This window comes from Pteronotus mesoamericanus, unplaced genomic scaffold (assembly GCF_021234165.1).
Source record: "Pteronotus mesoamericanus isolate MK-2021 breed Mesoamerican mustached bat unplaced genomic scaffold, CSHL_Meso_final scaffold_31, whole genome shotgun sequence".
NCBI lineage: Eukaryota > Metazoa > Chordata > Mammalia > Chiroptera > Mormoopidae > Pteronotus > Pteronotus mesoamericanus.
Genome location: NW_026555312.1, coordinates 4,605,438 through 4,617,938, shown reverse-complemented (window position 1 = coordinate 4,617,938; position 12,501 = coordinate 4,605,438). Strand labels below are relative to the sequence as shown.

Genomic DNA, 12,501 nt, shown 5'->3' with positions numbered 1-12,501 from the left:
CCATCCGTGGCAACCCCGGGACAGTCTCTGCAGGATTCAGAGCCCTGCTCCCTTCTCAGCTGGCCCGGGACAGTAACCCTCAGATCCGGGAGCCCCACGCTCCCTGTGATGCTTATCCATCCCCATGGCACATAGGCGCTAAAATCCTCAACAAAATATAAGCAAACTGAATACAGCATACATCCAAATGATCATACACAATTATTAAGCGGGATTCATTCCAGGACTTCAAGGTTGGTACAACATTTGTCAGTCAATAAATGTGATTCACCAAATAAATAAAATGAAGGATATAAACCACATGATCATATCAATAGATGCAGAAAAAGCATTAGATAAAGTCCAGCACCCATTTATGATAAAAACTCTCAGCAAAGCAGGATTAGAGGGAACATACCTAAATGTAACAAAGGTCATATATGACAAAGTGAGTGCCAGCACCATACACAGCGGACAGAAACTACAAGCATCTTCCTGAAGTTCAGGAATAAGACAGGGGACATATTTTAGTACTGGAAGCCCTAGCTACAGCAATTAGACAAGAAGAAGAAATAAGAGGCATCCAAACTGGAAAAGAAGAAGTAAAACTGTCATTATTTGCAGATGACATGATACTATACATGGAGAACTCCAAAGATTCCAACCAAGAAACTACTAAAACTGATAAGTGAATTCAGCAAAGTAGCAGGGTACAAAGTTAATATCCAGAAAATGGTTCTATTTTTATATGCCAATAACAAAGTAACAGAAAGGGAAATTAAGAAAACAATCCTATTCACAATTTCTACAAAAAGAATAAGATACCTAGGAAAAAACCTAACCAAGGATGTAGAAGACCTATAGTTGGAAAATTATAAGACACTTAAGAAAAAAAACTGAAGAAGACACAAATAAGTGGAAACACATGCCATATTCATGCATAGGAAGAATTAACATCATTAAAATGTCCATACTACCCAAAGCAATCCACACATTCAGTGCAATTCCTATCAAGATTCTAATGACATATTTCATAGAACTAGAACAAATATTTCAAAAATTTATATGGAACCACAAAAGGCCCTGCATAGCAACAGCAATCCTGGAAAGAAGAATGAAGTTGGAAGAATCACACTACCTAATATCAAACTATACTATAAGGCCATAGTAATCAAAACAACATGGTACTGGCATAAAAACAGACACATAGATCAGTGAAACAGAATAGAGAGCCCAGAAACAAACCCACACCTTTACAGTCAATTAATATTTGTCAGAGGAAGCAAGCACATACAATGGGCTAAAGATAGTTTATTCAATAAATGGTGTTGGAAAAATTGGACAGATACATGCAGAAAAATGAATCTAGACCACCTTCTTACAACACACAAGAATAAATTCAAAATGGATCAAAGACTTAAATGTTAGACCTGGAACCATAAAAATCATAGAAGAAAACAAAGGCCTCAAATCTCAGACATTGCTCGTAGCAATATTTTTTTCTGATATATTTCCTCAGGCAAGGGAAACAAAAGAAAAATAATAAACAAATGGGACTATATCAAAGTAAAAAGTTTTTTTCACAGCAAAGGATATCATCATCAAAATAAAAAGACAACCCACAGAATGAGAGAACACATTTGCTGATACATCCAAGAAGGGGTTAATATAAAAAATTTATAAAGAACTTACAAAACTCAACATCAAAAACCCAAACAATCCATTAAAACATGGGCAAAGGACCTGAACAGACATTTCTCCAAAGAGGACATACAGATGGCCAATAGACATGTGAAAAGATGCTCAACATCACTAATCATCAGTGAAATGCAAGTTAAAATCACAATGAGATCATCTCACACCTGTCAGAATGGCTATCATCAATAAATCAACAAACAGTTGCCGGCCAGAATGTGGAGAAAGGGGAACACTTTTGCACTATTGGTGGGAATGCAGATTGATGGAGCCACATGGAGATACCTCAAAATATGGATCTGCACTTTGACCCAGTGATCCCACTTCTGGGAATATATCCAAAAGAACTCAAAATGCTAATTCAAAAGAACATAAGCACCCCTATGTTCATTGCAGCATTATTTACAGTCACCAAGATATGGAAGCAGCCCAAGTGTCCACCAGTAGGTGAGTGGATAAAACAACTGTGGGACATTTACACAATGAAATGCTACTTAGCCATAAAAAAAGAAGAAAGTTTTACCTTTGCAGCAGTATGGATGGACCCGGAGAACACTCTATTAAGTGAAATAAACCAGACAGAGAAAGACAAATACCACATGATTTCACTTATATGTGGAATCTAATGAACAAACTGAACTAACAAGGAAAATGGGGACGGACTCATAGATGGAGAGCAGGATGGACAGCTAGTGGGGTTAGGGGAGCTTAGAGGGTGGAGGGATTCAGCAAAAAGGAAAAAGGACTCATGGACATGGACAGCAGTGTGGTGATTGCAGAGGGGAGGAGGTATAATGGGATTAAACAGTAATGAAAAAAAAATAAAGATTTTTTTAAAAAAAGCAAACTCTCCTAGTTATTCCTCAATGTAAGGAGGCTTTCTGGTTTCCCAGGCTAGCCATTCTCAGATGTAGAATACCTCTTTCCCCTTCACTAGTGATCAACCTCTGTGCTCAGCTGTATGTATGAAGAGCCCTCATTTCCCTTAGCTCTTGGATAATGATGAATGCATTCCATACAGCTGGTGATGAAGATGACTCAAAGAAATTGCCTGCATCAGCTCAGAATATTTTTAAAAGCAATGCAAATATAGATGGAGAGTGGGAAAAATATCTTTTGACAAGCAGCCTTATTGTGGGTTAATTTAGGTAAAGGTCTCACAAATGTGTATCTTGTTGGATATTTCCTTTAGATTTTAAAAAAGAAGACCCAGGATTTTATTGTTCCTGTATAGCATCTAATAGTATATATTAAGTGTCTCCAATGCTCAATGGCTATTCTTAGGTAAGGACAATAAAGGCAGATAGTGCTTTTCTATCTAAAAAGCACTTTTACACACATTGCCAATTTATGATTACTTGTTTTCATTATGTCAAATAGTCTGACCTACTTGATCTACAAATAAGGTTATAATTTCTTCTGTATTTAGAAGAAATGATTAATAGAGGAATAATATTTATATGTATAGTGTACATTGAAATTGGTTTGAAATCCAGGCAAAGGTTATTTTTTTTCTTTCAAAGAAGAAGGAAATACAAAAGAAGGGGCTTTGGAAAAAGAAGAGAAAGCCTAAAAGAAAGACTTGAAGTGGCTTAATCAAAATAGCTTTGTTCTCAGAAGTGGAATACATGGGTCTTGAGGCAGGTCCATTTTTAATATTTTGAGGAAACTCCATACTGTTTTCCACAGTGGCCGCACCAGTCAGCATTCCTACCAACTGTGCAGCTAAGGGTTCCCTTTTCTCCACACCCTCGCCAACACTTGCTTGTTGACTTATTGATGACAGACATTCTGACATGTGGGATATCATACTTCATTGTGGTTTTAATTTGCATTTTGCTGATGATTAGTGATGTTGAGCATCTTTTCATATACCTATTGGCCATCCATGTGTCCTCTTTAGAGAAGTGTCTACTCAGGTCCTTTGCCCATTTTATAGTTGGATTGTTTGTTGTTTGGTGTTGAGTTTTAAGTTCTTTATAAATTTTGGATATCAACCCCTTATCAGATGTGTTATTGGCAAATATGTTCTCTCATTCTGTGGATTGTCTTTTCATTTTGTCAATGGTTTTCTTTGCTGTGCAAAGGCTTTTTAGTTGATGCAGTCCCATTTTTAATTTTTTTCTTTTGTTTCCCTTGCCTGAGGAGATATATCAGAAAAAATATTGCTGCAAGCAATGTCCGAGATTTTGATTCCTATGTTTTCTTCTAGGGTTTTTATGGTTTCATGTTTTACATTTAAGTCTTTAATCCATTTTGATTTCATTCTTGTGTATGGTATAAGAAGTTGGTCTAATTTTTTTTGTATGTATCTGTCCAATTTTCCCAGCACCATTTACTGAATAGACTATTTTTACCCCATTATATGTTCTTGCCTCCTTTGTCTAATACAAATTTGACTATAAAGGCTTGTGTTTTTTTCTGGGCTCTCCATTCTGTTCCATTAATCTATATGTGTTTTTATGCCAGTACCATGCTCTTTTGATTACTATGGCCTTGTAGTATAGTTTGATATCAGGTAGTATGATTCCTTCAACTTTGTTCTTCTTTCTCAAGATTGCTGTGGCTATTTGAGGTCTTTTGTGGCTCCACATAAATTTTTGGAATATTTGTTCTGGTTTTGTGAAATATGTCATTGACATCTTGATAGGAATTGCACTGAATGTGTGGATTGCTTTGGGTAGTATAGACATTTTAATGATGTTAATTCTTCCTACCCACTTCTGGGAATATAGCCAAAGAAACCTGAAACAGTGATTTGAAAGAATACATGCACTCCTATGTTCACTGCAGCATTATATACAATAGCCAAGATTTGGAAGCAGGCCAAGTGCCCATCAATAGTTAGAGAACATTAAGCTAAGTAAAATAAGCCAGTCAGAGAAAGACAAATATAATATGATTTCACGTATATGAGGAATCTAATGAACAAAATAAGCTAACAAACAAAATAGAACCAGACTCATAGATACAGAGAACAGACAACTGTCAGAGGGGTAGGGGGTTGAGGGGCTGGGTAAAAAAGTAAAGGGACTAGCAAAAACAAAACAAAAGAACTCACAGGCACAGACAACAGTATGGTGATTATCAGAGAGAATGGGGTTGGGAGTAGGTAGAAGAGGATAAAGGGGGTATAAATGGTGATGGCAGGAGACTTGACTTTGGGTGGTAAACACACAATACAATATACACATAATACATTATAGAGTTGTATCCCAGAAACCTATATAATTTTACTAACTAATGTCACCCCAATAAATTCAATAAAAACTAGCTTTGTTCTAAACTCTACTTTGAGCTGAATCTTTCCTGAATGGAGTACTTGAATGGAATTGACTAGACACCATAATGGATATTAGTGGCAATATAATTGGAAGGAAAGACAGAGTAGGCCTCCACATAGAGGCCTTAGTTTGAGTATGACATAGTTAGAGGGTTTTGATAACCAGCAATCACCATGTAGTTGCTTTTGGAATATCCCTGAACAATTAATGGCCAGCAAAGTTCAGTGAATTCAATATGGTACATTTGAGTAACTGACTTATCAGGGATTTGTTAGGTTGTTTTAAGTTATTGCAAGGCTCTGCTGGAGTAACTAATGGTGGTTTTGGTGACTAGAAGGGACTCATTCTTATGATCTGCCAATATTTCCTAATCTATGCTCTTCAGAGTGAAAATATCTCTCATAGTTTTTTTTTTCAAAACTAAACCATTCCTCACAATGACCAGATCCCTTTCAGACACATCCAATACTTGAATTTTCTGGGGCAAATGGGACTGATTGATATCCAAGAACCAGTGATGTGCTCCTCCTAGGATATTTGATCCACTGAAAATTTTAGGACAAGTACAAGAATCACCAAGCATTTATATTTTGCAAAAGTGCTTTCATAAAGAGTACATAATGGGATGACACTGTAAAAAAATATGCAAAAGTATAACTTCTTAAAATGTACCAGCATCCACTGTTCCTATATTGAATAGATACCATTGCTATTTTCTGGAACTCCTCAAAATAATTACCAAGTGGTTGCAGTTTTATTGTTCATCTTCATATAGATTGCTTTACCTGTAAAGAGGTGAAGTCCCAGGAGGAAAAAGATTATAGACAAGTGTACTGGGGTTGGTATGAGGTAGAGAGAGAGAACTATCTTTAAATCTTTTCTTTCTAGGAAGTTAAATATAAACCCTCAATTCAGGTCATGAACTTTATTCAGAATGATGATATAAAATGTTATAGTAAGATATTGTTATCTTGTTGGTTAACTTTTAACACCCTTTTGAATGTTCCCACAAGGTGTGAAATTTGAAGGGTAAATTGCCATGTATCACCTTTCTATATACTGAGGACCAGCAGCAGAAGTCAGCTGTAAAGTTCAAGAACAAGGTGTGCCTTACTTTCTGGCAATGGCAATTTTGGAGGGTAGCTATGAGGCTTAAACGAGATGACACATGTAAAACATTTATAAGAGCCCCTGGTACATAGTAAATGCTCAGTAAATGTTAACTATCATCATCATCATCATCATCATCACCATCATCATCATCTTTGGCCAGAATCAGACAATTAATTTTTAAAGGTCTCAGGCAATGCCCTGTCCCCAAATTTCTACATTACTATTTCTCTTACCACCTAGAATCACACAATTACTTAGTCACCTCCTTTAGAGTTTTAAAGGTTTTTTAAAACAATATTTTATTTATTTATTTTTAGAGAGAAAGGAAGGGAGGGAGAGAGGGAGAGAAACATCAGTGTGTGGTTGCCTCTCACGTGCCCCCTGCTGGGGACCTGGACCACAACCTGCCTGACTGGGAATCTAACTAGTGACCATTTGGTTCACAGGCTGGCACTCAGTTCACTGAGCCACACCAGCCAGGGCAGAGTTTTAAAGGTGTTGTGTCATCCAAAGTCCTGATTTAAAATGTACCTAGCTCTGAACTAGGTATTACCTTAATACACTTTAATATTTTATGAATAAAAGGGACTTGATTGATAAATGCATTCAGAATATTATTATGGGCACATGGATCTCCATACTGAGTGAATAGGAATGAAGGAAAAAAATTAAACATTTAGTGAGTATTCACTGGGGCCATATGAAAGGTCTTTTACATATTTTGACTCTCTTTATCCTCATGACTCTGCAAGCACGTAAGTGACTGAGCCAGAATTCACTGCTCATGTTACTTTATGCAGATTTGACTAATGCTTCAGACTTATATTTTATTGTGAGCCAATTATGTCAAGCACTCCACTAAACAAGTCTACTTCTACATGTTGATTTCCATGGGCTGTTTACCACCTAATTAAGTTGTCTCCAGATGGAAGAAAATAAAAGTTTAACATGAAAAGGACTTATGTTTATTTATGCAGGTAAATCCAGAGTGGAGAAAAATCTTTATGTGGAGAAAATATTCTCAAGAAGAGGCATCCACAGAGTTTTTGCTCTCGAAAAATGATGAAGTAAATGGGTTTTTGCCTTTTGCTATCTTCCATTCTTTCCTTTAATGCCCAGTGTACTAGCATCCTCAATGCATTTATTAATGAAGTCTCAGTATGTACAACACTCTGATAAGCAAAGTCTTAAATGCAAAAGAAAAAGTTAATTGGTAAGTTTACCAGAATTCTGGAAATCCATGAAGTAGCAGCATAAGTGGTTTGCCTCTTTCTCCGGCAGCAACATAATGAAATCTTAACCCCGAATCCTGCAGGGCATAAAATCTTAGTGATGATTTGTGTTGATTGTCAAAGCAGTACATTTACTATTTCCATTTCGTTAAAAAATCACTCATATTATTTTAAATAATAAGAAATAAGATAATATTAATTTTCAAAAAGAAAAACCTTCATGATTCATCAACAGGGTATATTGACAGACTTACTTTTGTCAACATTCTGTTTATAGTACCTTCCTTTCTTCTACTTAAAAAGTCACTTTATATTTTATGAGCTTCTGAAACAATGTCACAATTTGTAACTTTCATCTTAACTGCTGTGTCACATTTCATCTCATTCAAATCCTATAGGATGTGTAAATAATTCTGATCTGAATTTATATTCCTACCATGTTTACCTCCTAGCCATGTACTTTTCTCGGCTTGCCTGTCAAGAGCTATGCCATCAGTTATATAATTCACACCTCCTTTCCATATTTTTAGTTCTCTCCTTCCCACATTATTTTAAGTTGAGGTTTGCACGTACAGTTCCCTTCACAGCCTGCTCCTCATGTCACATCAATGTATTTGTAACAGCAGAATGCTGAGTGCTTAAGACTTCATCTGCATGTGGGAGACAAGACTGTCCAAGGGAAATAAAGAGCATAGGGATGAGACAGGAATACAGCAGATACGAGGTAAGCTGAAGAGAGGAAAGCGCCCAAAAAAGCAAACAGAGAAACAAAACTCAGAAAACAATGAGGAAAAAAACCCAATAACCTGAAGGTTAGCGTGGACACTAGGTTTTATCTTAGGTTACCCAAGCAACTGGGTTTTCAGGTGTGAAAAAAATCTTAAAGTTCATCTAATCCAACCCCATCATTTTTGCAGATTTAGAAACTGAGGCTCAAAGATGTTAACGCAGATCAGGAAGTTGGTTTGGAATAGGTCTGTCACTAGAACCCCTAACAAGTCCTACCTCCCAAAACAACCAATGTTCTTTCCATCCCTTGGTTCTGTGTCTCTGGGGAAACTCTTCAGTTGACCAGTGAGAAGAAAGGCATTATGGGGAATTCCAGGTGATTTTTACACTGTTTTTTTCCTCCTCATATTGGATGAACATAATAAATCTGACTTTGTCCTCAACTACAGAATGTCTTCCTAGTTCAATAACTTCTTATATTGGTGTTAAGTCTTGGAAGATAAAATACTATGGGCACTTAATTGGATTTAGTGAACAAATTACTTTTTTGCACTTACTATGTGGTAGACACTGGTCTTTTTGTTGCTGATTCTGTTGCTATTGTTGCTGTTTCACAAATATTAACTCATTTAATTCTCATATCAATCCTAGGCTGAATAAAGGTAAGAAAGGCATATCACATGGTCTTCTGAACTACAGCTGCTGGACAATCTAGTTCCTAACAGGAATCCCCCACTTGGTGACGTAAATGTTCCCTCCTGTGAGGCTAGTTTTGAAAGGCCTGTAAGTCAAACTGCAGGGTGCATCACAAAGGGCACCACCTGGAACCTGAAGAAATAGAGTATCTATGAGCTTTGAGGAGGCTTGGGACACAGGCATGGACAATTAAACAGTCTGCTTGCGTGCTTGACATTTACTTTTTATTCCATTCCTTTGGTCTCAAACTTCAAAAGTCGGCTTCCTTCTCCACAAACATATACCATTTATTTGCGATTTCATGCTGCTTAGATCATCTGTGAATGCTCCATTCTGCTGACATGAATAAACTCCTGATTTCCGATGACTTACCCTCTTTACTCTCTCAATCTTTAATATTTGGGCAAAGACAGACTCCTGAAACAGTAAGGCGCCACCAGGAACAATTCCCTACAGCAGACCTGAGCTCTAAAGGGCAAAAAGGTGACAGGAAACAGCTTCCCCTTACAATTGGAATGGGAGCGAATTATTCTGGATTGTGGTGGACAGTGTGACACTAATATAATACGACCCTAATTACAGAAACTGCACATAACCTATTCTCTCTCTCTCTCTCCCCCTCTCTCCTCCTCTCCCCCCCCCCCCCCCCTTAACCCCCGCCCCCAACACACACAAACGAAACGGGAAACGTAAACACACTAACAGTCCCGACCTCTCTCCGGCCACACATCGCCCCTCTTGCCTCCGCGTTGGCATCTTGGTCGTCCCCGCCGCGCGCCCTGCGAGCCCGAGACACTAGGGGACGCTGGGCCGGGCGTCCAGAAAGGAGCAGCCCCATGCCCTCGGCTGTCACTGCCGTCACGTTCCCTCCCTACATCGCCGAGCCGGCGCCGGCCTTCACCTTGATCCTCACGTAGCAGTGGGTGCCCAAGGAGGGGTCGCTCAAGCACGCAGGAGGGTGTTCCCGGGCGACCCGCCGGAAGGTCTGCGCAGGTCCCTTGCCGATGCTCCACAAAAGTTTGAGCAGGGAGATGGAGGCGCAGAGCCCACCGTAGCAGTAGACCAGGGACCAGAAGAGCAGGGACCGGATCGTCACCATCAGGCGGGGCAGGCAATCCCGGGGCCTCGCCATCGGGCGGCGGCGGCGGCGGCGGGGCCCACCGCGCGTCTGGGGCACCGGAGCGAGGCAGCGAGCGCTGCGGCGCGTCAGGCCTGCTGGCCCTCCGGCCCGTCCGCGGTCGCCGGCCCCGCGCCCATTTCCCCGGCCGGCCGTGTCCCAGCCTCCGGCTCTCGCGCTCGCCGCGCGCGCTCGGGAGCTGCTGCGCCCAGGCTCCGAGAGCCGCCCAGCGCTGCGACGTCCGCCCAGGACTAGGCAAGGGCGAAGACCCGGTCTTCCTCCGCAAGGGGAAATCCCTTTTCCAAACTGTGAGGAACTGAAGGCGAGACTCTCAAACCATCCCAGTTACGGCGAAGGGAAGGGCCACGCTTGTTTTGACCAGTGTTCAAATCCTCTTGTTGCCCATTTGACTTGGAATTTCATTAGGATCATAAAATTTTAGGGCGCGGAGGGGGGTGGGAGGAGTAACTGGTTTTCATACTACGCAACAGACATTATGACTGTATTCCTAACACTCTTCTAAAAGTGTTGATATTCTCCAACTAGTTCAGGGTCATTATACATAGTCAACTCTGGAAACCCCTGGTCTGTAAGTCTTTCCTTTACAAGAATACTGTATAAATGGAATCATACAGCATGTAACCTTTTGTTTTTAGCTACTTACGCTTAGCATAAATGCTCTGAGATTCAACTGTGCTGTTACATGTATTGCTCCTTTTTTATTGCTCATTATTGTTTCATTGAGCGGATGTACTTACTTAAGGAACAGTTCCCTACTTAAGGAACAGTTGAGTTTCTTCCAGTTTTGGTGATTATGAATAGAACCACTATAAACATTCATGGAAAGGGGTGTGTGTGTGTGCATGTCCCTTAGTTTTAATTTCACTTGAGTGGATACTTAGACATGAGATTGCTGGGTCAGGGGGCAAGTCTGCGTTCAACTTTACGAGAAACTGACAAACTGGTTTCCAAAGTGGCTGTGCAATTTTGAGTTTACATGGACAATGTGTGAGAGTTATGGTTAGGTTATATTCTTGCAAGCCCTGGGGATTGTCAAAGAAGTCTTTTTCATTTTAGCCGTACTAAGAAGTATGTAGTGGTATCACTGAAATTTAAATTTGCATTTCCCTAATGACCAATGTTGAACATCTTCATGTACTTGTGTGCCACTCAAATATATTCTTCTTTGACTGCGTTTACTTGTTACTAGTGATAGGAAATGCAGACAGCAGAGGGGCATTCTCTGCAGTCCTAAGTCAGCATCATAGGCAGGCAGTATGTCCTTGGATATCAGAGCGAGACCTTCTTAATGATCCTTCCCTGCCCCCAGTGGCAAGGTGTCTCTGATGGTCTGCGCCCATGATATATTTCCTGCCCCTCTCCCGGGATTAGAAGGCTTAGTATTTCTATTTCCTTCCCCCTGCTGCAGTAGGTCTTCATCAGTGCCCTGAAGGTCAAAAGGTTCGCTGTTCTTGCCCCTTGAGGTCTGTATTGAGAAGATAGGGAGAAGGATGGGGGAAGGTAGGACGTTTCGCTTTTCTTATGTCTGCGGCTGTTCTCCTTCACGCCTGCATTAGGAGGATGGCTTTCTCAGAACCCTTATCCCGCACACCAAATCTTTCTTGTAGAGTATAATGAGGTCTGTGGAGAAGAGCCGCGCGTGCTTGCAAATTTCTCTTGCGCTCCCGGGGCTTCTATATTCTCAAGCTAGCCCATACCCAGCCTTTAGCCATTTGATACAACTTTTAGACCGCTTTTTTGTTGTTCTTATCCGATTATATAGCATTTGGTGGTATCTCCCCAGGCAAGCCAGTACTTATGTCCTGTTTCTCCTTTGATGCATTTGTCTTTTCTTAGATTTCAGGTTATTTGATTACCTTTCAATTTCAGCCCTCAGATTATTTTAAGAGAAGTGCCTTTAAAGATTGTCTTGCTATTAAATTTGTTGTAATGGTGGGAGAAATATTTTTTTTCCAGCTTTTTAAATTCCCAAGTGGAAACCTGAATTCCCTTTTTTCAAAATTGACATATGAAGGTATGGACAAAAGTAGGTTTATAGTTGTCCATACGGAAAGTAATACAATAATATCACCCCCAAAAATTCAATAAAATTATACATAGTGGCAAAAAAGAAAATATTACAAAAATTAATAAATAATAATAGAAGAATAAACTTTCACATATAAGCCACTTTTGCCCACCACTATAATTGACATACAACATTGTATTTGTTTTAGGTATATGATATAATGATTTGATATATGTATATATTATGAAATGATTATCAAAAAACGATTTGAACTATTTTCAGTGTTATTATCTTTTTAATTAATTTTAAAAAATGAGATAATTGTAAATTTATATGCTATTATAAGAGAAGTAATGTACACTGTGTACATTTTATCCAGTGTACCTTATAAGTCATTTATAATTTTATCACATATGTAACTTTGTGTATCCACCAACAAAGTCAAGAATATAGAACATTTCTATAATCCCAAGGATCCCTAATGTTGGCATTTTATAATCACACATACACCTTGTCCCTAATTTCTGGCAACCACTAATCTGTTCTCTGTTTCCAAATTTTTGTCATTTCAAAAATGTTATGCAAATGAAATCACATAGTAAATAACCTCTTGGGATTTTTTTCACT

At 39.2% G+C, this 12,501-nt stretch overlaps 1 protein-coding gene across 1 annotated transcript in view; it reads right to left on the bottom strand.

Moving 5' to 3' along the window:
- EPHX4 (epoxide hydrolase 4) overlaps positions 1 to 9,875 on the bottom strand; it is a 39,998-nt gene extending 30,123 nt beyond the window's left edge. The window contains exons 1-2 of the mRNA XM_054592057.1: positions 9,630 to 9,875; positions 7,295 to 7,380 (exon numbers count right to left, since the gene is read on the bottom strand). Coding sequence (XP_054448032.1) covers positions 7,295 to 7,380; positions 9,630 to 9,860 — 317 coding nt within the window. The 5' untranslated portion in view covers positions 9,861 to 9,875. The remainder of the gene's footprint in view (positions 1 to 7,294; positions 7,381 to 9,629) is intronic.
- Between the last annotated feature and the right edge of the window lie 2,626 nt (positions 9,876 to 12,501).